The sequence below is a fragment of the Falco rusticolus genome, chromosome 1 (assembly GCF_015220075.1).
Source record: "Falco rusticolus isolate bFalRus1 chromosome 1, bFalRus1.pri, whole genome shotgun sequence".
Taxonomy (NCBI): Eukaryota; Metazoa; Chordata; class Aves; order Falconiformes; family Falconidae; genus Falco; species Falco rusticolus.
The window spans coordinates 79,089,094-79,116,457 of NC_051187.1; the positions used below are offsets into that span (position 1 = coordinate 79,089,094).

Below are 27,364 nucleotides of genomic sequence, written 5' to 3' on the forward strand. Positions count from 1 at the left end.
GTTATAGCAAGTACTGAGGAATCAAATTTATTGCTCTATCACATTGGCACAGAAGGTATACTCATAAATATATGCACTGTAGAAGTCTTAAGAATGTACTTTTCCCAGGAAATCTCTGAACTAAAGTTTTGCAAATTATACTTCAGGAAAGATTTTACTCTAAACTCAAAACAATGAAGACCAGTTGTCATAACTATATACATGAATGCATTTTAGCAATAGCTGTTGGTTAACAGTTCTGCCCTCTTTTTTTGACAGTGCTCCTTAGGGACATCAGCATATGATTAAACTGCAACAAGGCAAGCTAAGTTTGAATTTGGAGTGCGTTTAAAATACATGTACTTTGTGGTAATAGCCTACATACATACTACTTCAGAAGCTAGTTTTTTATCCCTTCATGGGTGGTGGTGGTGGTGTATATTGATGTTCTTAAGTAATTGTTCAAGTCTCTGGAGCTGGATTTAAGTTCAAACACAGAATCCTGACTTTTCTTTGTACCATATTCCAGCTACTCATTTACATATTTTTTTTTATTTTTTTTTTAACGGCAATCAAATGTATTGACTGTTTGTCACAATTCTAAATCAAGGACATTAAAAAAGCACCTGTATGATACAAAACATAGGGCAGATAGAAAGATCTCTTCTGTGTTCTATCATCTAGAATTCATCATAAAACTGATACTCCCGTGACAAACTGAAATTCAACCAAATCTACCAAACGTACCAGTCAGTGACACAGGGATTCCACTGTTCACAGTCAACTACATTAATAGTCTCATCATTGCCCACTAAAACCAATGACAATTTTTCCATCAACTTAAGGTTGTACTCAATCACTTTTGTCTCACGTGAAAATATTAGATATTCAAATTACTAATGAAGTCGCCTGAATCTGGTTTGGTTCTTTTTTCTCACACTACAGACAGGACACTGATCTAAGGGAAAAAAAACCCCTATTTATTTACTATGTAGCACATGTGGTGGATAGTGTTTTAAGAGATCATCATCAGTGTGGATCCTGTCAGGGGCACGTGCATCACATGACCATGAAGACCACAGTTAAGTCTACAAAGGAAAAAGATTAAATAAACCATAAATCAGAAGACTACATCTGTTTATTAAAGTGACCATATCTTTTTACATGTTCATTACCACTGTCTACAGTCACCACTCAGAGCCTTCTGACAGGAAAGGTATCACCTTTCCCGTTAAAGCTGCATCGCAAATGTTTGTAGCTGGTCAGTCATTACAGATGGGATTTTATTAAAACCATTTTACCTGAAGACTTTATTTACTGGAAGCCTGTCTTTTGAGATCTAGGTTCTAGTACAGTCTTACATAGTCAAATGCATGCTGGACCCTGCACCTGATAAAACACCGACACTGTTTTATGCATTTTGGTAGGGGATGAGAACAGAGGAGAGGACACAGACTAAGGAGTAGCAGGCACCACGGTACTCTGATTTGGTAGTGCCAAATCACACAAGGAACCGTTCTGATCTCACCGGTAACTACCAGATTATGAATACAACAGTAGATCTGCTATCTGCACAAAGGACATCTGAAACATTCTGTGATGCTTTGTATGTTGTCTCCTCCTTTGAGGGCCCTTAATCCTTGGAAAAAAGCAGGCTGCAAACTGTATAAACTATCCCAACTAGAGGCAGCCCATTCTTTATTAATCTCTCTTATTGAAGGTTTTTAAGTATTTCATACATTATCGTATAAAACAATTAGATAAAAACGCCTATCTTACCAGATTATCAAGCATTCGCATAAGAGCTTCAAATTCCTGTTCGCCAATCTGCCATTTTGGATGGGACACAGTACCCTCACCTGCCGGAGACTCAGGGGAACGAGACTTGGCTTTATACTTTCCAGGATCTAAAAGCACTAAATTGTCAGGTCCACCTGCACTGGCCAGGGTACGTACCTTAAAAACAATAAAGTAATCTTTAGGTTTCTTGAGGAAAGGGGGTGGGAACAACAAAAAAAAAAACCCCAAAAGTTGACATCAGAAAAAGCAGCAGAAATCTACTTCATTTTAAAGCTAGATAATGAAGATATTTACATAAAAGTTGTCTTAAAGCTTTGAAAATACCTGTTTTAATAGGCAGTATTTATCTAATCGATGGTTCAAATACAACATTTGAACATTGCAGTTAAGCCAATGTTCTGGATGTCCTTGTATAATACAGCAATTTCACAAATCACCGTGTAGGGTTAGATTAAGAGTTTCACCAGTAAAGCCCGCAACTATTCATCTATTTGAAGGTTAATGTAGCAGATCATGTTATAACATAACATACTAAAATTCTTACTTGAATCTCACAGGCAAGCACTAGATTATGAATATAGTAGAAAGCTTCCTCAACGGTCTCGCCAACTGATACTAAGCCATGGTTTCTGAGAATAAGGACCTAGACAGACATTGGAAAAAAAAATTAACAGCAGTAAGACAAGTCTTTCCTTGCTCTTGATTACAAAGCATGCCTTCCCCAACCCAACACACACCTCCTTTAATTCTAGATGTAAATACTGACCTTGCTTTTAGGGCCCAAATTTTTCTGAATGACCACCTTTTCTTCATCATCCACTAAAATACCATGGTAGTCATGATAAGCTACTTCACCTAGAGAAAGTGCTTCAGGTGAAATTGGCAAGAGACCACACTTCATGGCAGAAACCTGAGAAATATCAGAACAACTAACTTGATTTCTTGCAACAGAAAAAAACTGGGAAAAATAATAATAAGAAGAATTATAATAAAAATATATTTGTATATATTATATGTGTATGTCTGTACATATCCTACATATACACAGTGGCCTTATACCCCATCCCTGTATTTCACAACTTTTGGACTGGATACAAAAGTCACATTGATTTTGGGTCTGACTCAGTATGGCTGCTTTTACATGACATCAACACCAACATGAAAAGACTCTGGGGGGTGGGTGGAAGCAACAACATCCAGAAAAACACAAAACCACCAAACCCCCAAATCAGCCGTATCCTTCATTCCTTCCACTCCACTCAGTGATTCCCCCCCATCTCCCCCCAAAAGAAGAAATTTCGTGATGAACTTTAACACAGGTAATTCCACAGCACCGCGGGTAACATCAAGGAACATTTTTAAAGGCTGTAAATCATAATTTTAGGAATGTGATAATTTATCCTTGAAATAGTTGTAACACTTCTGTTAATCAGTTAAAACCAATAAAAAAATAAAATCAGAATGTGAACTTTGAAATAGTACCAGATGACAGTCTCAAAAAAATATGAAGAGGTAAAACTGACTAATAACCAGTTGCTCTAATGAGAGGTGTTGGAAGAGTTTCAAATATTTAAGCAAACCTTGATAAATTGTGTTTTACAAAACCAAAAAAATACACTAAAGCTCTTATGACTCACTGTCAAAAGATGTGGTTGTTGTGGTAAAGGACACACAAATAGGAAATAGGTATTTTCCATTTAGAGGTCAATTTACTGTGCAACGACTCACGTAAAAACCAACTACAGAGGTTCTGATTGATTCAAACAGAACCACGTATTTGAAGGTAGACTTAAAGGCTTTGTGCCCTTCAAAAAGGAAGCAAATTATGATTAAGGGGGACCCACCTACTTTCCAGATGGTTAGGGTGGGGGGAACAGGACAGATGACAAACTAAAAAGTGTGCTTACCGCTGCCCCTGCTGGCGTATGAATATGAACAATGCATTTAACATCTGGTCGAGCTGCGTAAATTGCAGAGTGCAAAGTAAAACCAGCTTGGTTTACACCCAAGTTAGTGCTTCCACGATCGACTACATCTCCCTGAATATTGATTTTAACCTGGGAATGAAAATAATTAGTTTCATAAATGAATCAAGACACTAAAAAATCTGATTTAATTCAGCATCTACCAGTGAAGCTCTAAAACTGTGTTTCTTTCAGTATTTTATTTTAGCAAGTGCCAAACTGTGCATGATAAGGCTGTAGGGAGGTGACCAGGGCCCTTGCTTGAGATTAACTGAAGAGGACATCAGGAACTACTGGATACGACACAAGAAACTGCTGCATGTAACAGGTAACAGTGCAAGCAGCTGACAAAAGTTACAGACAAGGCTGTCACAAATGACTGCATTTCACAGGGAGTTACACAATTAACTTGCAGACTTCACAGATAGCTGAAGAAGAGTACTGGGACCTTTCAGGGAGTAGGTTCTGGAACAGTCAACATGTAGGTAACCCTACCATGGATACCGTGTAAAGCTGTGACAGCCCACGTAATAATATAAATACCAAATTTGGATATGGACATAGCAAAACTGGAATAGAAGGGAAAAGTAATTATCTGTGAGTTGTTTATTTGGGAAAAGAAGGGAGAAGGGAAGAACAAGCATGGGAGGAATAAAGAGAAAGAGGTGATAAAGGGCCAGTCATGTAAGCAGGCTGCTTGCTGGTCAGCATGCTCATCTGGCTACATCATGTGCCTTGTCACTGTAGTCTTCTTATTAAATCCTGCTGCTAGCTATTTTCTGTGAACATGCTCTCTAATGAGTATATTCATTTTACTACCTTAATGCAACCTTAATTCTCACGGTAATTATACTCCTGACATAGAGAAAAGCAGAACACCCTTAAAAAAACAATAACAAAACCCCCAAAATCCCAAACCCCACAGTGTGGCCCTTACTCTCTTCTAAAAATCTTGTAGTAGCAAGTAAGGGCAGGTCCCAGTTTTCTCCATTCCTTTTCCTACAGCTTTTTCAATTAAAATTTTACAGATTATTAAGGTGGGGTTATGTAAGGAAGAGACAACTTTACAGACAGCTGGGGGGGAGTATTGGGACCTTAAGGTGTCAAGTTTGAAATGTCATGACTCTGCATATACTCACCTCACCTGTCTGCTAGAGTTTACTTACTTACAGTAGCCAGGTGGACGGACTAGCGTGAAAGTTTCTATTTTGTTTAAACACAAGAGTCAACCAGTTAACTGAAGTTGCCTTCAGCAGCAGTGTAGACTAGACTGAAGATAAAACACTCACAAAATGCTTCCCACTACTTAACAGTTAAGGGAGTTGTCTCTTGCACTGCAACCATTAGATCTCAAAAACATAATTTATCTACACCCTCAGCTACTCACATCATTAAATGATGGCAACTAAATTAAGCATCTGACACAATGTCTTGAAATTCTAATTGTTCTGCATCATTTATGTCTGAAACACATACTGTTTCCCTTGACAAGCCTGACTCAACAGCCAGCACCCTTAAAGGGCATGGTGTGATTAGCTGCCCAAATAACCTGGCTCCTCCTTCCAGCTTGATCAACTGGAGGCCACCTGGTGGTGAATGTGCACAAAGAAATCTCCCTGAGGTACCTCAGCTGCACCAAAACCAATCATGTTCAATAAAGCTATTCTAAACACAGAGTAAAATATTCTCTAGGATAGAATTTAAACAGTGACAGATACACAGACAGAGCAGATTCAACTACTTGTATTTTACATCTATGAAAACCAGTGATTACTTACCAGACTGGATGCAGTAACTTCACTATAGAGCAGTCCAAAAGGTACAATGAGGAAATGCTCCTGCTCAGAATTTACTCTGGCCTAAGGACAAAAACAAGAGTAAAAGTTATTAAGAATATTTTATTAGAACACGCAAGAAGGCCCAAAGAAGTGAAAGTAACTTTCATGGCCCGAGTATGGAATGGGCAAGCATGCCTATAACATATACAACATGACTTTCATGTATGCTACAACAGAGTCAACTAACAGCACAGTTAATTAACTCATGTTGAACAGAACCAGGCGGCAGGTACATGCCAGAGTCCTTCAGATTGGTGGAAGGCAGTAAATCCTTAGATCCTGTGGTAATGACAACTTAAACGCTATGGTGAAAAGGAATAATATTGATAGAAGTGGAAAAAGAAATTACTGTGTTTTTTTAGAAGAATGAGTTTATACACCAACTGTATTTCTACCCTAGTAAAAGAGAAATTGTGAAATAGAAGCGTGTGAGAAAAAGCAAGAATTTGGCCCACAGATCTAAAACATCCTGATGCTGAGAAGTTTCATGACTGATACTGGTGCCTGTGATACAGCACACCTGCAGGTTTTCTACCAAGTATCCTGACCCTCACTTATGTTTCTGATCTTTTGTCTAATTCACACAATCAGGAGTTTATAATACAAAAATAATTCTGACTTCAAACCACTGACATCTTTTGTTGCATCTGTTTAAAGTGTGTACAATAAAAGTACAGGACAGATAAGTAGTTTAGGTGTCTCTCAACAGAGAATTAGAAGGCTTCAAATGCTTTACTGGACACGTGAGACAACTGATTTTGCTATGAGTCTACCCAGATTTTATGTTTGGGGTTTTTTTTAATGTTTTTAAAATTTTATTTGCGAGTGCTGCATTTCCCCAAGACCCAACTGCTTTATGCTCCCTCATGTATTCTGCTACTTCCAACATTAAAAGCATACATAGTCTGATACAGCTCTACTGCAGGGAAAAAAAATATCTAAATAAGTAGTTGATCAGTCATCCAAAAGCTTCTAGTACAAATATGTCTTCTTTTACAGCCAGCTGGTAACATGCTATAGCATAAGAGCCTTAAACTGAACCAGTTAGCTGAGGTTAACCTGTACTTTTAGGAATCACCAAAACGGTTCTCCATTACAGAAATGTAAATGATCTAGAAAAATCTTTTACTTATTTATGCAAGACTAAGAACCGGTATTATTCAAAACACCCCAAAAGCTAGTAAGAAACATCAGATGTAAGATAAACAAGTAGCAAGACTCACCAATCATCTTACTTCAGGATCAGATCCAATAAACAGTTCATGCCCTCAAAGCAAACCAAGACTTGGTGAATGATGTGTACCTTCTGTAAACCTGTAGTCTCAAATTCTGCCTAACCCTGGAGGCACCCAAGTTTTCTCTACTTTATTGTAATTGACATGAAAGCTCTTGATGCTCTGTAATTCTGCTTCTGCGTCAGGACTGCACCAGTCTGAACAATTCCACACACAGCAGCTGTCATTGACTGATAAGGATCCAGAAAAGCAGATACTCCCACCCAGCTCCCTGATATGCCCAGGCTGGCATATGCTCTCATATCCTCGCAATTCCTTTTTCCTCTAACAGACAGGGTTATGCCCCTCAAAGGAGGCTGTTGTATCTTTTCTCTTACTTTAGTGCACTGACAGCTTTTAACTTGGATGCAATCCCCTAGTAATTAAAGCATCCACCGATTAATAAACTGAAAGCTTGGAGTCAAACTCCAGCTCTGCATGAAGTGCATTCACATTCCAAAGGAGTGCCTTACTACCACACTACTACTTAATGTATGGGCACATGGAACAAAGACAAGACTACTTTGTAAATAGAACCTTGCTCTCTATCAGCTTCCGGAGATAAATCCTATCTATCAATTACCTTTCAAAACACTATTCACTGAAGGAGTTTGTAAAAGATGAGTAAACTACAATTTGTGATTGCTGCTGACAAACCATTAACCAAGAGCTTTCTGGTACCACTTGGCCCTTCAAAACCACATAAAATACATTCAGAATCTCGTACTCCAAGTGCTTTGACTGTCTTGTCTTCCACCTCAACTGGCATCATCATTATCTAATCTTCCCGTGCTTCTCCCTCACACCAAAAGAAAGCAAACTTGAGGTACTGCACCCCAATCACATGCCTTTGCCCTAACCACTTCCCTAGGGACGCTGGTCTTGATTACATTTACCTTTTTATCTAAATGCATAAACATTCCCAGAGCTGAAATTTACACTAGAAAGCCATCTTCAAGCCTGCTTCTCTAGCAATCTTTCCACCCACTGCATTAATGTCCCTTTTACAAAATCAATTCTCCTGTCACGTATGAAAAAATCAGGGGGTGGTACAGAGTTGTTTAGAGGAACCATTATGTTGGATATGTTCCCTTACTAAAGGAATCAAACAATCTAACCAACATTGCCTTGAACATATGCCTACCCATGTCATTTATCATCTTCATCAGTTCACAAATAATATACCTTAAAATCTCAAAAATCAGTAAAACAAAAAAAAAAACGTATTTCAATCAGTCTGCAACTAGAAGAACTGAAAATACATAAAGGACAACCTCTGCTATGTAAAAAAAAACCAAACAATTCAGCTGTGTTAGGAAAACAATTGAGTGGCTGCACACTACAGCTGTGACCTTACTCATGAGATTCATGTTGATCATTCTTCTGGCATATAAAACCTCCTTGATTTGACCTCCTTGTCGTTATTTTTATGGATGCCACTGATTACTCAGTCACAAGAAAATTGTTGGCACACTACATTAAACTAAGTAGTTCACTCATGTTCAGAAATACTATGACTCCTTTTTAAGAAAGATTGGTACCTTGAATTATAAAATTCAACTGAACTATTAAGAAGTTATTTTAGTACTTTCTTTTCTTGCTAAGACATGACTCATCGAATAATACATACAATTATTCAAAGCATTTAAGATACTAAAGCCTGAGTCTTTCAGGAATCTTGATTTCATAACAAGAACTTTCATGCACACTCTCTTAAGACTCTATTCAGGCTATGGTAGCTGACATCCAAGCTGTTCTAGTTATTATTCTTGATACACAATGACAAATCCCTTCAGTAATACTGCTTTCAATACCACTTTGCTCCTCTTCCACACAAAGAAAAAATGACAGATGGGGGAGGGAAGCAATTCTCTTGTATGTTAAAACAATTGGTTCAGTTATCTGTTGATTCAATACTCACTGTTATATGATTGTAAATAAGCTGAGACCAGCCAAAGAGATCTGCTAATCTGTAGAAAGCTGCCAATTTACATCGTAACAACTTCTCCCCTTTTTCATAAGCAATGGAATCTGATCCTCTCAGATCATTTACCGGTGTCACCATGCCAAGACCTGAAAAGGAAAAGGGGTAAAAAAGCACAAGGGGGGTGGCATTTAACATCAGTTAAAACCTAACAACATGCACTGCTATTGTAGTCGTTGTTCTTACTAGTTTTTTCAACATATTAAGCTAAGAAATTGATAGCAAAGTTTAATTACTATTATGTCATAGTTTATATTACACAAATATAATGACATTCTCAAAGTCATTTATCTTCAGAAACTCAGCACATTTCCTTCCTTAATATTAATTAGTGCTAAGGTGACAGTGCATTCCTTAGCAAAATATTCTTTTTCTCTCTCAAACATGACTGTCTGTAAAAATACAACTTTACTGTTAACAGAAAATGCATAATCCCAAATGTTCCATTTTTTCAGATACATGATTTGGTATTCCTGAAAATGAGAATTACACACCTAAAAAATGCACACAGGTTCATTTAATTAGGAAAAATAAGAGTACAAGCTAGGGAGAAGGGGATTATGGTAAATAAATACAAATACTGTAGTTCTAGTTAAAAGTAACCATGATAAAGCAGAACCAGGCCATGCTACAGTCTAAACTACAAATTTATTTTAAAGCACAAGCAAGGATTTAACACTAAACTTGTGTGTATACATGCATTCATACATTTTGGTTATCGTTTCCCTTTGTTGTGCTTGCTGATGTTTCTTGTCTATAGCTTCACTTCACTGAAGAAAGCTGCAAACCGTATTTCCGTAACAAAAACAATTAGTTTCTGAAGACCTTTACTGTTACTAGACTGCCAATGAGCATTTCATTTTCCTGCAGACAATCCATGTGGCAAACATTAGCAGTATTTAAATCTTTAAATTTTTTACTAGTACTGACTTATCAGGGTTAATTTTCAATTAAGACACCATACTTGAAATAGCTTTTGATATAAATTATACACATGAATCACACTGCATGCCACTGTGGCATTTAGAAACTAATCAATTCATTTCATGTTTGCATTTGAACTTCACAGCGCTCTTCAGTTCATTCACACTGTCTTCATTTCAAGCCTTTCAAAAAACAGAATTCAGCTATTATAAATAAAGGTGCACTCACTCATATTTAATGCAGCCATTCCGCCTTGTGGTGCTGCAGGGTAGACATTTGGTACATTTGTTGTCATGAAATCTGCAATCTGCTGTAAAGCCAATAAACCCGTTGGGTTCTTCCCCTTCTTAAATTGTTCCTGGATCATTGATTCCAGTTCTTCACAAAAAGCCTAGCAACAGGACATTGCATATTGTAAAGCCTGTTCAAAAGAACTTCGACCTTTCACACAAAGCTTCTTTTTAGCACACGAGATGGAAATATCCTATACCTCTTCTGAAAAGCAGCTCAGGGCAGAATTACTGGGTGCATACTGTTAATTGAAAGTGTTGCTCTCCAGAGCTCAAATGATGCGAGTCACTTTTTTTTTGTGAATCAAAATCCCAGCATTCTCTCTTCAAGTGACACTAAAACTCATTGAACCTACTAATATGGACTTCTGGAAGAATGAGAAGGATATACAATCTACTTGTATATGAAGCATGAAAGGAGAAGTAGTAGAACCAGAAAAGAGAAGGAAAATTATCAGTGAGGTTCACAGAGAACTGGAGCATCCAGGATGGCATCCAGGAACATAGGAAGAAACAGAATCACAGAACGGTTTGGGTTGGAAGGGATGTAAAAGATCATCTAGTTCCATCCCCCCTGCCGTGGGCAGGGACACCTTCCACTAGACCACTTTCCATAGCCATTGAATTTTTAAAGTATGTTTCGACAAGGGGTTGTTTAATTCTTTCCTGGTTAGTTTTTTTATTTGTTTTAACTTTGAAAGGAAGATTTTTTATTTACTTTTTTTTTAAAAAAAACCCCTGCTGCTGGTGGCTGCTGCTTTTGACAAGAACATTGCAATTTGTACTGAAAGAGAAGTATTCCAATCGTTAAGTAAATCTAAATTAAATGGGTTGATTTCACATGGAAAAACTGTAAATGGGTTACTGCTACATCCACGATCTTAGTGAAGTTGTGTCATGAAATGGTTTTTAGCTAGTCATTTATTAGTTATTACACAAGGAACACATTATGCGAGAAATTTTCTGTACTTTCTTGCTGAGGGACAAATCTTTTAATATTAGATGTCAGTAATTCACAGCTTATTATTGTGCACCCTTTCAGAAAGGGATATAAAAAAATATTTCATATGTTGGAAGCATGCATGAAAAACTGAGCACAGGATAGACCTCCCTTGTATAAGCTATTCTTAGAAGTGTTACTTAATCTAAATGTTCATGTAAATACTGAATATATGAAACAAGTGAAAAAATGTCTGACCAGGACTAGATGGAAAATATGAAACTGTTTTGACAACTACACAGGAAATTCTGAAAGCAAGACCAAGAAGCTGCTTCATGAGTAGACAATAAAATTCAACTAGATAATGTGAGGAAAATTAGGCTACGATTAAGACACTTTAGAAGAAAGGCCAACCAGAAAAAGATCAAATCGATCCAAGATACCACTAAATTCTCCAATCCCATAGGTATTAAAAATAGAGTTAATAAATGTATCACTTTAAAGATGAAGCATTTTCTTTTCTTACTGGGCTTTGAAGAATCATGGAGACTCTCTTCTTCTGTTCCATCATGTTAAAATCCTGGCGAAGGTCAGGTGCCATATTCCTCTCTCTCAAATAATCTGGATTATTCTCATCAACTCGATCAAAATACCTCTCTTTATGAGGGGCTGTTGTTGGAGGTGGTGAAGTCACCACCCCCACACCAGAATCACCATTCATAGCACAGTTTTAAGGGACCTATGAAGAGGTGGCAGAGAAGAGGAATGAATAAATAAATCAAGCAAAGTAGTAAGTAAGAATTTCATGTGTGTTTCTTGTTTCAGAGTAACCGTTCAAATCCATCTAAAATTAACATGGCTTCGCAAATACAGAAACTATGTTTGTGTGATTAGACAGCAATATTTTAGAAGGGGAAAAAAATTTTAAAATGTAAGATTAGAGGAGTAGGCTAACATATAAAAGTCAAATATGCTACACATGTACACGCTACACAACTGAAACAAGAGCTCCCATTTAAACTATCTCCAGTTCTTTAAGCTGTCTACACAGCTTGATTTTTCAGAAGTATGCAAGTCCTTCAGACCTTCTCTACAGAGAAGTTCAAGACACGAGGTCTAAATGAACCGGGGTTCCTTTTTTGTTTATTTTATTTAAAAAGTTAAAGCAGACATTGTGAAAAGAATATGGCATAAAGCAGAATTTAAATCATTACGGAAGACAGAATATTACATATGTTCATTAATATGAAAAATGAACCCCAGTAAAACATGCTCAGATTGCAAACACATTTCTGGGGACAAACTCAGAAACACTAACTCTACAACCCGAGGCATACTTTTCAGAAATATATTTATTTTAGGTTCATTCAACAACACGCACATCACCACATTAGCATGTGGGTTTTGGAATCTGGAAAGCACACCCACGAACACAACCCCACCCACTGGCCAGGGTTCATTTCAGTTTTACATGTTGCAATCAGCAACTGCATGTATCTACTAGAAAGGCTGAAAACTCAGCTGGTATTGCTCATACACACATGCTTCTTTCACTCACAAGAAGCCCTTTGTGTAACATTATCCCAGTTTTCTGGGCACGATATTATAACCTTCATTCCAAAATCATGTTCAGTAGATTTTTTTTGGAAGTCTTCCACTGACAAGCAATGAGTTCAATAAAGCCACATGCGCAATGCCTTCAGACTCAAACTGACATAATTTAGACTTTTCCAGAAAATGTATATTCTTTGCATATTGTACACTATTAAACAAAATTTCATTAACACAAACCGAACCTCACTGAACTGTAATAATAATATTTAACGCTGAATGGCTTGCTAGTTCATAAAACTGCAATTATTTACATTATACACAAGATATGCAAGTCTTGCCATCATAACATTTAGTAATTGTACTAAGAAAATAAGCCAAGAGAAGTTAGCAGGTCTTTTCTTGGAGGTGGAAGAATAGATAGAGAATAAAGTTACAGAATCTAGATCCCTGTTCTCATAAGGTGAAACAGACTCATTTCAGTAATACTGATTTAGATTCGAGGTTCCGTACAGTAAGAACCACCCTGATTTAAAGAGTCAATTTCATTATGCATCTTCAGTTTTGCAACTGCAAGGATTAGTACCATTAATACCATTAACATCTGCTGCATGCAATGCTTTTTACTATGCTGTAGAAAAGATTGTATGTATCATAATTTAACTTATGATTAATTTCTACATATTATAACTAGTAAATTGTGGTATATGTCTCTTACTATTTTTAGATTTTCCTTAGTGACTTGTCTCAAAGTGTACTTGCTTGTGGATTTCAATTTGATTAGGAATTTACTTGTACATTTATTAGGTAAAACCACCTCAGATGTGGATGCATACACAAAAGGAAAATTTACATGAATTATTTTGAGATGCAGACTATGTTTAACAAAATCATTGCAGCAAAGAAAAAAAATCTACTTCAAGACTTCAGAATTAGCAGATTTCATCCTCTTTGATTCTCACATTAGAAAAGAAGCTTCAAAACTCAACTGATTTCTTATTTCAGAACAAACAAATCACTGAACAGACAACTGAACACAACAAGCAAAAGAAAAGTATTTTCCTTGACTTTGCAGAAGAGGATACCACTATCAGAAACTATGTTAGCACTTAAGACACTCAAGTTTTAGATGCTCAGTGATTTCCACCCACTGAGTTGCTAAATAAAGACAGAGACACCTCTGCACTGTCTAAAGTATTTCAGTGCAAACCAATCAGCTTAGGCTGAAAAAGTCGTGGTCAGATTTTTTTTTTTTTTTTTCTTCTTTAAAATAAGCACATACACACAGCCTTTATTATTTTAAGGTCTTTTAATTACTAGCTTTCCTCGACCCAGGAGGAAATACAGCGTATGGCAAGAAGAAATAATGCTTTTATCCACATAGAAAACCTTCTAAGGTATTTGACCTAGAAAGTTTTAAGCAGGTAGCAAAGGAGCCACCTCTCCTTTAGCAACTTCAGATCCCCAACACACACCCTCTAAGTTCCCTTCCTCCTCCAGCCAGCACCACCTGCCATTTCATACCCCAAAAATGCTTTTGAAGGCCCATTACCACTTCCCACAACCCCTCTTCTGAGTTCTGTCAGCTGTCCTAATACCTCTACATCCAGGTGCTTGTTGAAAAGTTACAGTTTGCAGATCCAAACATATAGCTTACTCTTACAGTAATAGCTCAACTGGCCTAATTAAGTCTGAACATCATCCTTTGCTTATCACAAGGAATCAGAGAATTTAGAAACAGCACAAGGGCAAGTCCCCAAATAAAGACAAATCAAACTGCTCAAGGAATTCAGAATTTATACTGCATTCTGTTTAGTGCAGCCCCCGATGTGTATTCACTAAAGCATGGGAAAATGCTAAGTTTGAGCTTCTCCACCAAGCAGAGTGGGCTGCTCCTGCCTGCTGAAGCACTGAATTTCCAGAATACATTTAAGTCTAATGTTGCATTTTGTGTGTATGTGCAGTCTTATTTAAAGGAGTGTAACACATCTGCAGACATAATTTTGCATTTAATTATTTATAGTAATTCCATCTTACATTCAGAGTACCAAAAGCCATTTCCAAATGATTTACATACATAATTACCTCTCTTCACTCTTTTTTAATCGCATTGGAAAGGCACTGGTCCCTAACAGCCCACACAGGCCATGTTAAAAAGGGATCACAGTGTCTTGCCAAAGTTGTATTACTCCTTTACCCAAGTATAAGATGGCATTCAGGAAGGTCCTGGGAAACTATGTGGTGGCAATAGTATAACAGAAAATTCCATGTTTAACATTAAGTGATCATTTTATAGCTAAAGGTAAATATCAGTTTCACAGCTCAGTTTTGTAGGTGCCCAAAATTAATGGTATACCCCCCAAAGTCTATTAATTAATTGTTGTAATGTGACTGAAATAGCAATATTTTTATCTTAACGACTGTCACCTAATGATGAGAAATGTATTTATTTTTCAATTAGAAACAGACCTATTTGACATTTTGCACAGGCCATTGAAATTTATTTGTAAGTTTTGTCAGAAGACCCTTTGGGAATAAGGCATGATGAAGTCTCCAGTAAGAGCTTCAGTAATATGGATAACAATAAATAAAAGGCATCTGAGCAGTTAAACTGAACAGACACTGGGGAATGGCCAGTGGTTCTATAAACTGGAAAGTCACACTGAAAATCACAACAGGCTGCCCAAGGAGTACAAAAGGAAAAAAAATTCAGACCATCCCCAGCCCCACAACTCTCCAGTACAGACAGTTCCTTTCTGCTGCAGTATACTACAGCCCCCAAGTAAGATAAGCTGTAATGTCAAAGGACTTTTTGCCATGATAAGTGTTTTAATGCAAGAACAACTGTATCAGAAAAAGTCACACCCTTAACTGAAAAAGCCATGCCGGAAAATGTAAGCGGGTAAGAAAGCCCTTCTCTCAGAAGCAGCTATTTTCAAAAACAGAGATGCTGTTCCCTCTGTCTATTACTGGGGGGGAGTGTGCGTGTGTGATCAATCAATCATAAAATCCAAATCACACCTTACAGTAACTGAAGCATTAGATCCAATCTTCTAATATGTACATATAAACACTCAAATGTACTATAAACACTCAAAATTTCAATAAATCACCACATTAAATGAGAGACACCAAGCCAACTCACAGCACATCATATTTACCAAAAGGCACGTGTATGTATATTCAAGTACTACAAACAGCTTCATGAAATACATTTTTTTGTCAGGAAACCAGCTTCATAAAATTTATAGTGCAGTTACAGATACCGACTACTGTTTACAAAAAAAAATTCTGAAACTGGTATTAATATTTCAGGTTACTTCTATCTTTCAAAATCCCCTTCCTCCTTCTCCTCTCCTAACCCAAGAGGGTTTTGTCACAGGATTCACCTCAGAGGAAGTGGTGTTACACAGTTTAAACAAACTAAGAAAGTTTTAGAACAAGAATGCCATAAAATTGTTCATGTTAACATCCAGAAAGAAAAAAAAAAAAAATCTCAATTTTTAAAAAGCTTATGTTCCTCAGTAGTCAGTCTGGAGAGTTAGATAATGCACATACAGATAAGTAACTTTAAACAGTTACCTGACAGCAAATAATACCTGATAAGAATCTACAGTAACTTCAGGGCACATTAAAAAAAAATCCCTCCCTTAAATCTAAAAAAATTATATAAAATAATTTTAAAAAACAACACTGGATTTGAGCTGGGATCTCACTGTAGTTCATCATATTATTAAGAAGACAAAGGAACTAAAAAGACTTATAAAACATTTAAAAGATACTGCCAATTTAAGATAGCACATGCCCACAGTTGTTTGTGGGGTTTTTTTTAAGTTTAGGAGAGTTATCTGATCAAAACCTTACAAAATCAAGTCATTTTAGAGAAGAAAACCCCAAAACAAAACCTGCCTTCTTCCTGGTAGCTTACGATTTCTCTGTACAAAATACCACGTGAGCAAAACCTCTGTATGGGACCTCGTGCCAAACTGGCAAAGTAAATGAGCAGCAGGCTTCTCAACTGTTGATACAATCCCAGTCACCAGCAACAGAGATCAAGGGTACCTATTCCCAGGACATACAGCTTCCAAGGCAGATTTTGACAATGACATAGTAATTTCCTTTATATCAACCTTTTTCTGACAGTTCTTTCAACAAGGTATCTCTTCTCACACCAGAACTATGCTACTAAGTCTAAAAGAGGTGAAAACAGATTTGACAAGAAGTTACTGGGGAAGGGACAAGGGAGTAGCAAAACAAATTAAAATAACTTTTCTTCACTGTTGTGCAGTCTTTGTTGTACACTGTTGCAGCAGTCTTTGAGGAGTAACAGTTACTTGAAAGGCTCATGTAAGTGACAAGTCAGGCAGTGTACTGGCAGGGGGAAGAAAGGGAGCTCTATTTTGGATGCAAAAAAAAGGACAGGGAAAGAACAGAGAAAAGACAGAATAATTTTATAGTCCAGGAAAGAGTCAGGGGGATGGACTGTGGAAAGCTACTGAGCAGAAATTACTACATGGGGAAGTCATGAGGTGACAGGAGGAAGGAAGAGGAAGGGCAAGGGCTGGGCAGCACTGGGGTGGTGCAGCACTGTGGGCAGCAAGAAACCCAAGAGGTAACTGAGCCATTGTGAACAGACTGAGTTTGGGTGAAAACTGAGTTGGCAGGGAGATGGTGAAGAAGTAAAACATCCATCTACAGAAAATGAAGTTGCATTATCACTTGGTATCTGCAAAAAAACCCCAACCCAAACCATTTACAAACTTGCACTGTTACCCCTTCACTCAATATTCTGGTACTTTCTGTATTTTTTGCAATTTTTATTTAGTTTAGAATAACATTTGCCAAACTTGCTCCTTAAAAAATTAATACATCTTTATAATAGGGATATTATTTATGGTTTGCACTACAATTTCCATCATTTTCAGTGAGAGTGTTTTGGCACCAATGACACTGGATTTGTTCTTGCCATTCCAAATGTTTCCTACTGAACTTTTAAAAGGAAAAGCTGGCACTATCTTAGGAAGTCTAGGAACAAAAAGTAAATCATGACTGTGGTACTTACTAGACAACATACTTATCACGAACAATTATATTCTTTTTTAGCAAATGTTCCCAGCTCATGCACCTTCAGAATTTCCTCTGCTCTTTGTTTTCAAAGAGGAAGAGACTATTTCACAAACAAGAACAGTTATTTATCTTGCACTGAATGTAGGCACCATTATCTTACTTATTAACAGAGATGCTGCAAGTTACATACTGGACTCTAAACAGAGAAATCCAACACTAAAATAAGTTTATCTGACCAGAAGTATTGCATCATATGTGTAGTACCACGCCTTAGTATCGATGACAGTAGCTCAAGAAACAAGCTGGGTTAGAGAACAAGGGAGAGAAAAAAAAAAAAAAACAAAAACCAAAAACCACACCCAAGTCCCAAAAACTTACTCGAAAGGCATCTACTCTGTGTAAGCAATTACTTCCTGTTTTTACTTTCTCCAAAACACTGAAATCAGAGACCTAGCACAGCGGGCTGTGAGTGATCACAAGGTTACATAAAGAACTGGCAAAAATTTAAACCTGAGACCTCAAACCATACAAAAGAGTGAACATTTGTATCAGTTTCTGAGACACAGTATTATTTGTGTAATGAAACTCATCGACACTCCTTCATTATTCCCAAAACTTAGGCAAAAAGGTCTCTTGAAATGGTTAAGAACAAAGAATAAAGCTAGAAATCTGTTTCAAATTAAAACTAAACTTCCAAATATTTATGAAGGGCAAGAATCTATGTGTCAGAGTTGTCAAAACAGCAGTTGTTACAGGCCTCTTCCCATATAAAGTACCAAATTGCTTTTCAACTGCCAAAAAAAAAAAAAAAAAGGTTATAACTTTAAGGAAGTAACGATCACAAAAAAAAAATTAAGTAATAAAATGTTTCATTAAGACCATATCCTTAAAATACTAAAGTCCCTCCTTAACTGGCATCCTCTGATTGTACAGAAAAATGAAAGATCCTGTATTTAGAACTGGAAGAATAATCTACAGTAAAAAAAAAATAAATCTTGGAAATTATGCACATTAAGAAACCAAACATCCAACACTACGTTTGGTAACCCGCTTATTAAAACCTCATTATTATGAGGTTTTCTAGGTTGTGTTAATAAAACATTTAAGTAGCCACAGGTAAAGCACAGCAATAACTATGTCAGGTTGTAAAAAAGCGTGATTGTTGTCTAGCTTTACCAAAGCCAAATGAAGCAGGTGACTGGGAAAAGCCAGTGCAGATTCCCTAAATGCAAATCACAGCAGACTAACCCCATGTCATGGTTTAATCCTGACAGAAGAAGAAAATTAATTCTATCCCAACCAAAATTAGAACATCTGATCACCTTCTATGACAAAATAGCATTTCCTGTCAACATGGAGATAGCAGTGGGTATTGTTCACATGGACTTCAGCAAAGTCTTTGACACTGTTTCCCACAGCCTTCTCCTGGACAAACAGGCAAGATACAGATCAGATGGGCGGTCTTTGAGGTGAGCAGGAAGCAGGCTCACAGGCTGCCCTCAGAGTTTCACATCTATGGGTTTTACTCACACTGGCAGCCTCTCACAAGTGGGGGACCCCCAGGGATCAACTGGGCCTCACACTCTCCAATGTCTCCCTAAATGACCTGGGTGACGGGATTGAGAGCACCATCACCAAGTCTGCTGACACCACACGGGGTGGTGAGGTGGATGCATCAGAGGGAAAGCCGTCTTACCGAGAGCCCTGGACAGGCCGGAGCAGCGGGCCAGCGAGAACAGGACAGAGTTTAGCAGAGACGAGCGCAAGGTCCCACACAGGGGACGACACAACCAAAGGGCCCGGTACGGGCTGGGATCTGCACGGGTGGGGAGCGGCCTTGCCGAGAGGGACCTGCGGGTCCCGGTGGGCAGCGAGCTGAACAGGAGTCAGCAGTGCGCCGCTGCAGCGGCAAAGGCAAATGGGCTGCAGGGACATTGCTAGCGGAGATAAGAGTTGCGATCGTCCCGATCTACCAAGCGCGTGTCGGGCCACACCTGAAGTACTCCTGTGTCCAGTTCTGGCCTCCACAACTCACGAGAAGACACAGACAGAGTGGACAGGCTCCAAAGGAGGGACACAAAGATCACCAGAGGCTGTAGGATGTGCTCTATGAGGAAAGGCTCAAGGAGTTTGGTCCTTCCTCCTCGGAGGACAGAAGGCTCGGGGGAACCCCATCACAGTTTTCCAGTACTTAAAAGGTGGCTACAAAAAGAATGGAGGCTCTTTCTTCACAAGGAGGCCCACGGAGAGGACAAGGGGCAACCGATACAAGTTGCACCAGGAGAAGTTTCACCTTGATATAAGACAGAATTTTTTTTACGCTGAGAATCAATCACTGGAACGACCTTCCCAGGAACTTGGTAGAGTCCCCATCAGCTGGAGTTCTTCAAGAAGCAGCAGCACAGGGTGTTAGATAATCCCATCTAGGCTCCCCTTCCCCCAACAGGTTGGACCAGATGATCTTTTCAGATACCTTCCAACCAGGGCTGTTCTATGATTCTACATAGCATAAGCCCACCTAAAATTGACATCAGAATTTAGTTGGACAGATACAGCTGGAATATTGCTCAATTAGGGTTTTTTTTATATAAATAAAATATATTAAAATATAATATGCATATAAATTATATGAAAAAATTATATAAATAAAATATAAATATTAGACAGCTGTCTAAATTCTGTGTAAGTTTCAAGATATATGGCTCAGAACATGTAATTCAGTCCTTGCAAACAGAAGAGGGAAGCAACTAGCATTAAAACTACACTAGAAGGTGAGACAGAGAAAGGTAATTTCCCTCCTTTTAATAAAGGATTTAGAAGACCAAAGTATCGAACTTTTAGAAACAGTAATTATCCACCTCCCCTCCCTGATCGTGAGGTAGGAAGCAGAGATTGACGCACAAGATGGAACAGGGCAGCACACCATGACGTTCCTCCCCTCAGCACCTAGCACAGACCTTACTTGGAAGGTACAGTCACAGCCTACACTCACTATTGGTACTGGTTTTTATGTTAAAACTTCTTTAACATTTTTATTGGTATCACTAAAAAAACATTTTTATTGGTATCACTAAAAACCACATTTTTATTGGTACCATTTTTATGTTAAAACTTCTTTAACATGATTTATTAATTTATGCTGAAAAGATCAAATTTCCAAAGAGGTCATTCCAAGCTATTTAAAAATGCGAAGGAATCCCAACCTAAAAATGGGACTAGGAATAAGATTAATAAAGGAGTTACCCTTGAAACTGTGAATTCCTATCTCCCATTGACTAGGTTCCCAGTTACTTCCCAGCCCTAGCCTTTTAACTTTCCTTCACCTCTTTAGATCATTTCCTTCACTGATTTTCTTGCTAAGCAGTTTACACGCAAACAACAGAAAGCTGTTTCTAGCCTCCAACAATTTGTGAAAGACTAACAGTTTTAAGCCAGCTTACTAACTCAACATCAGAATTACTGAATCAAAGAAGTGAAAACGAAGTAAGTTAATTTACTTATTCCCATGCACTTCTCATACAGCACTTCTGGAAATGTTCAGTACATAAAGGAAAGTGATAGCAGACATCATAATATAGAATGTCACATATAACAGAAAGAAATACTCTGCATAAGTACCATAAACACCTTAAGCTTTTCTGCTGAAACCTTAAGAGCCTCACAAATGTATCAGGAAACTTACATGCAAATGACAAAACAGGAGTTTCACCTCTTTGCATTTCTCCAGGCACAACGTGAGAGTATGAATTCTACAAACTCATATTTTTTCCATTGCCTCTTACCAGAGAACCACCAATTGCCACAGGTAGTAATGGCAGTGGAGACACTTTTACTTTGCCTCTTACCAGAGAACCACCAATTGCCACAGGTAGTAATGGCAGTGGAGACACTTTTACTTTCCACTACTTTGGTGTCTATTAGCCTCCAAAATAACTCCTTACAGTTCAGTGAAAAACATGGGTTTCAGTGTCATGGTTCAGAGCAGTACCATGGTTTTCAGATAAAGTTGCTCCAACACAGAGATTTAAACATGCACATTGAACCTGGACTTGAAAGAGCTGCCAAAATGAGTCCTCATAATTACGCTGCCAAATACCACAAAAGTATTTTATTTCAGAAATCTGAGTTCCAATTGAAATAACCTTCTCAAGTATAACCCACAGAATTACATAATTAATAGTGCAATATCACAAAACTCAATTTAACACAGCTAATGCAAAGGAGTACAAGTGGAGACAAAAATTAAGAGAATTACTCTGCCTGAAAAGGCAAGATTAGAACTGAATTCAGGAGCTGTCATAAATTACTGTGTAGGAATTGCAAAGATTATGCTGCAGCCACGTGGTCTACTGTATTCATAAAATAAAACAAAGAATATCAAGTAGCATAATTGCCTTCCCTTTTTGAAAAAAAACCACCAAAACCAAACCCCAAATCAAAACAAAAAACCACTACTAAAATATTATTTGTGGTTCTCATGTACACACTTCAAAAAAAGACATGAAATATCAGCGTTCAAGGAAAGGCTATAAAAATGATTTGGAGAGTAGACGACCGACTTGTAGGGATTAGCAGCTTGACCTATTTGGTTAACTGGTCATAGAGGTGACAGGGCCTTTCAGTCTTGCTAACGAAAGTATGGAGTGACTGAACATTCTGGAGTGAATCAGACACTTTTGCCCTTCAATAGAGATGGAAGTTTCCTAACCATATATGTACAATACTGAGCCAAACACGTTTTAATCCAAGTTCTACTATCTGCCTGCACTGAGATCAGAGTACCGTCTGTTTCTGAAATCTATGAACCTGCCCTTCCTTCTTAGGCTCTGGGAAAAATCAAGTTCCACATGCACAATATGCTCATGTTATTTGTAGCTTCCAAAGCACTGCTAGTATTCTAGCAATTTTTTTATTTTTTTTTTTTTTTAATATCACCTTCCTCTGCTGGTAGGTTGGTGACAGCTGGAGACTCAATGTCAGACAGAAGGCACAAGTAATAAGAGACAGAACCAAAAATCCTTAGCCCTTCTCCTGTGCTCAGATCAAAACCGATCAGACTTGCCATTAGGACAAGTTTTCCATCAGATCAGGTAGGATCTTTCTTACAATTTTTTAATGATCTTCTGCAGCATGAAGTGCAAACATCCCATCTGAATAATTCAGTTCTATCTTACCTGTGAAATGTCAGTGACAAAAACTACACAAGCTCCCAAATACCTTAGTTCGTTGCACTACCTTCTTTGATGCATACAGCAGTTTAGTCCACTGAAAATGAACTGCTTAGGTTAATGTTTTTTTCAAGTTAATAGCCTGTAGAATAAAAAGGGTTGCGCTAGAGAGGTACTCTCTCTATGCCTTATTGATGAAACTGTAAAATTTGTTGAACAGAAAATATTAGTGACAAGGATTTTTCCAGCCTGCTTTATTTCTACATGAAATTTTTTCACTGATGTCCAAGAGTCAGGTACACATGCCACTCAGTACTACACAAGAATGAGTCCAGTCATTAATTTTTTCATCCTATAATTGTGCAGAAAGTATCTGACGCCAAGACACCATGAAATTCAAATATTTTTCCACTGTTAACATTCATGGATGGAGGCAGCAGTACCAGAAAACACATGTAGATTTCTTTTTGCCATGAGGGTCATGAGTCCATACAAATAAAGAGGTTTAACCCAAATACTACTTATTTTTAGGTTTCTGTGAACCCACATGCACTTTCCAAGCCTCATGCCAAACATGCCAATAGGCCAGTGCCCTCAGATTTTTGAACAAAGGTCAAATCAGATCACCAGCTTTTCAAGGGCAGGGCCCCAGCTTTATCCAACAAGTATTTAGAAAGCTTGAGACAAACTGATCAGCACGTCTGACCCAGAAATGAAGACTGGCCTTAAACTGAAGTTACAAAAGCTGCTAGACTTAATTCCAACACTGGATTTGCGGAAAACACAAATGCACACATCAGTTTCTTGAAGAGCTAAAACCGACAGAAGCAAAATTGGATGTTTCATTTGCCAACGTAATAAATCAGGTAAGAAAACTTCCATAGTTTTCACATACACGCATTTGAAATCAGATTTTCCTAGGAAACAACACACTTAAAAGTCATCACAGTCCCCAAATTCCTTAACAGTACCCCACACAGTCCCCCTGGAAAGAAAGCCATCTGCTTACACAGAGGTGGCACTTACTGGAGAAGAGCCTACTGCCGCTTCACAGAGCAAGTTCAGGGAGACGCGCAGTGGTTGCACCAGTGGCTTTATACAGAAACGAGAACTAGGTCAGGAACTATGATCAAGGACAAGGTTTTACCCACTGTCCATCATAAACTTGGGGATGCTTCTGGCACAGCAGGTCAAGAGGAAGTGCACACAGCATAGGCTCTTCCCCACGGCAGTGGAGAGGCTGTAGCACTGCATGAGAACTGTGGAGTTCATAAGCAGCTTTACCAGAAGGCAGAAGACTCCAGAGCTCATGCCAATGCAGGACACAGTACAAGTTGCAAGTTGTCTACAGGAAAGTCAAATGCATACTCTAAGTGCAAATACAAGAGGAAAGAGAAGCTTTCTTCTTCCCTCAAGATTTTCTTTTGACTTCAAGGTCTAGCAAAATAGGCAAAATGAACAAAGTACCTCACTACTGACCACAGTAGCATTGCTTCACTTTTCCTATAAAGTTTTTTAAGTAGTATTTTCTGATGGTGCTACCTATCCAATGCTATCCTTCTTTTAAATAAAGGAGGGTGGACATTCTAAAATCAGACATGAAAATCTACGTTTAATAAAAGGTTTGTTAGGGTTTTCAAAAAGGTTATTGTCTGGGAAAACAGAAACAAGAAAAAAAATTCCACCCACATACCCAATGCTATCACAGATATAACCCCCCCCCCCCCCCCAAAAAAAAAATATTTAAAATATCTTTAACTTTCACAGCTATTGAAGACACTCAGAACCTATACTTGCAGAAAGTGCTGTGAATAACAAAAGCTCCTACAAAAGGCAGAAGAAATTAAAACTCATTTTTTAAGAGGAGCGTAGATACTTCCCTGATGATTTAAAAATGCAAGAAATTTCAGTTAAAGTATTCACATCTAAAATATTAGTATCACTATGCATAAAGGATCAACTGAAACACAGCAGTGCATAGGCAAAGTGGCCTCATTTTGGCCAGGATCCAGTTATTTTCATGCAGACTAAATAGCAAGGGGTGAGATTTCTGAAATGTGTTGGCAATGAACAGAATGTCATTTAACCCTTTGAACTGTTCTGCAAAAATAACTTCTTCCAAAACAGTTGGATGCTATTTTGTATCTTTACTTATTTAAAGGACAAAGGAAAGTAGTTACAGAGTCTTTTTTCCCCCCCTCAGTTTCACATAAATAGTAAAAACACTGACCTGAAAGCTACGACTTCACTTTATGTAAGCATGAGAGCTATTTAATAGGTTTATTGGGTTTTTTTTTTTAAAAAGCTAATTTTGATAAAACACTGAACACATCTCCCAACCTAGAATAAAGAATCTGTTGACTTACTCATTTGGGTACTACCCTGGGAAACAGAAGACTTCCTGGGACAAATCCTTAATGTGATCAGATACAAAAAATGCAAAGACCGGGTCATTTCAGTTTTAAATATAATTGCAGTGACAATGTTAGACCAAATTTAAATGCACTGTATTTCAAGAGTTCACGACAGCCATAGAAATTACGATAGACTGTAAAGGACAACTCCACACTTTACAGTCCAAGTATACAAACCCCACAGATCATTAATAGTGAAGGTGGCATGCCCACGATCCCTCCAAATTGCCTATGAACATGTATGAAAAAAAGACATTGAGGCACTGCTGCTCAATCTCACCTCCTAGTATGAAAAAACTATACCTAAAGAACAGTTTTCCACTTACTATTACTGTTCATTAAGAGGTTGAAACTGGAATGTTTAAAGAATGGAGCAGGAAAAGATTCTGAAGGGGTTTTAACCATAAGACATCTAAACGTGGAGACTGGACTTACTGGAGTTAAATAAGTAAACAGAAAAGTTTGGTGTTCTGCATTTTTTTTAAATAAGGAAGTCTACTAAGAAACATATTCTAAAAATCAAGCACATGAATTATCAGATTCTGCTTTACAGTTTATTCTGTAAGTAGAGCTTTGCGATTTATAAGAAACCTGCAAAAAGGACTGCAAATACAAAATACTCTAGTTCAACTTTTTCTTTCACCAGAAATCATTAAACCTTAATAACAGGTCTTACATACACTGATTCAGAGACAACACATTCTTATTGAAGCAAGGGCAAACTAAAAGTGCATAAGCACATCAATTTTGCCTTTCCAGGCTGAAATAATGTATTAGTACATTCCTTATAGATCACAATAAGGAACAGTGTCACTAATGTTAGATTGTACTGAATGATACCTATTTTTGTTATGCTAAGACATCCCATTCATTAAGTCTTCTTGTGTTGTTCTGACCTCCTGCTCTTAGGTATGTGGTCTGGGGGGAGGGGGGAATCCAAGAAATAAACTTGCTCATCTATCAACAGTGATAATTAGTTTTCAGGGAATTTGACAAACATGCATTCCCTCCTCCCCCTCTTTTTTTTTTTTTTTTTTAAGAGCTTATATTTCATTATGCAATTTTTATCTGAATCAGAGGTACACTAAAACTGTCTTTTTTTATAAAATATCCCATTTTTATTGCTGGATCTGTTAGGCAATGATATCATAAATCTTAAGTATGCTCTAGCAGCATTTATTGCTACTCAAAATTATGTAATAAACCCCAATAATAAAATTCAAGAACTACGTTAATTTCTTTATGCTTTTCAAGAAATTTTAAGAAAGTTACAAGCAATTAGCATAGCTGCTCAAAAAGATTATTAAATCACAAAAAGAAGGATGAAGAGGCTATGTAACAGTGTGCCACCACTTGGCAACAGAGCCACAAGGTGAACTTAGTTGTTTCTCAATGAATTCATGATTAATACATCTATAACTTTGGAGATCCTACAGCAAATGCCCCACAAGAAAAAAAACCCTGCATAATTACAAGACTGGTTGGTTGAGATTTTTGAGATGGAACTAACCTGAATATTCATGACTAGATGCATGAATTCAAACCATTATTTTCTGGCAGAGAATCCAAGTAACTCAGAAATTGCTGCAGCAATTAGAGTGCACAGGCATTATGCTGGAACCAGCAAGTTTCATATATAAGCAGCACTAACGTTGTTGATGTGCGTGTTACCAGTTTGAGCTAGAAGAGAGTGAATCAAAGTACATAAATGAGGTAGAGGCTAATACGAAGAATGGAGATTTCAAGTAGGCTTGAATCAGGCAAATGAAGGCAATGGAGATCTTGAATTTTTCACGAATTTCTCACTCGAGGTCAGCTGAGGCTTTTCTAGGTGGCAGCCCCCAGTTCTTTTACAGCACCTCCCAGTTTTGATGAAGGAGGAAGGGAAGGATGGAAATACAGGTGAATTATGAGACCAAATTAACCTCTTGACAAAGTAGAATCAGACAGAATTTTAAAAGCCTGTATACAGGAGGAAACAACTATCTTTGCAGAATGCAAGCCTAAGTATTAATTTTGACGTAAACTTTCCATATGAGATTTTATACTGCACTTACACATAAAAACAGCTTTGAAATGTGTACCCCACATATATAGCCCTTCTATTTCCAAATAAGACAGCTAACAGCCAGGCTTACTCAAATTCAAAAAAACTCCTTTACATGGTGGTT

General features: G+C 37.7%; 1 protein-coding gene across 19 annotated transcripts in view; it reads right to left on the reverse strand.

Annotated features, from left to right (window-relative positions):
• ADD1 (adducin 1) overlaps positions 1–27,364 on the reverse strand; it is a 66,293-nt gene that overhangs the window by 21,701 nt on the left and 17,228 nt on the right. For 18 of the 19 annotated variants that reach the window (XM_037385969.1, XM_037385931.1, XM_037385961.1 and 15 more), the window contains 8 exons: positions 11,520–11,732; positions 9,992–10,154; positions 8,777–8,928; positions 5,522–5,602; positions 3,687–3,836; positions 2,546–2,689; positions 2,324–2,422; positions 1,759–1,935 (listed from right to left, as the gene is read on the reverse strand). In XM_037385969.1, the coding sequence (XP_037241866.1) occupies positions 1,759–1,935; positions 2,324–2,422; positions 2,546–2,689; positions 3,687–3,836; positions 5,522–5,602; positions 8,777–8,928; positions 9,992–10,154; positions 11,520–11,714 (1,161 nt within the window). In that variant the 5' untranslated portion in view covers positions 11,715–11,732. Of the gene's footprint in view, positions 1–1,758; positions 1,936–2,323; positions 2,423–2,545; positions 2,690–3,686; positions 3,837–5,521; positions 5,603–8,776; positions 8,929–9,991; positions 10,155–11,519; positions 11,733–21,238; positions 21,290–27,364 lie in introns of all 19 variants that reach the window. The other variant, XM_037385941.1, reaches the window with a different exon arrangement.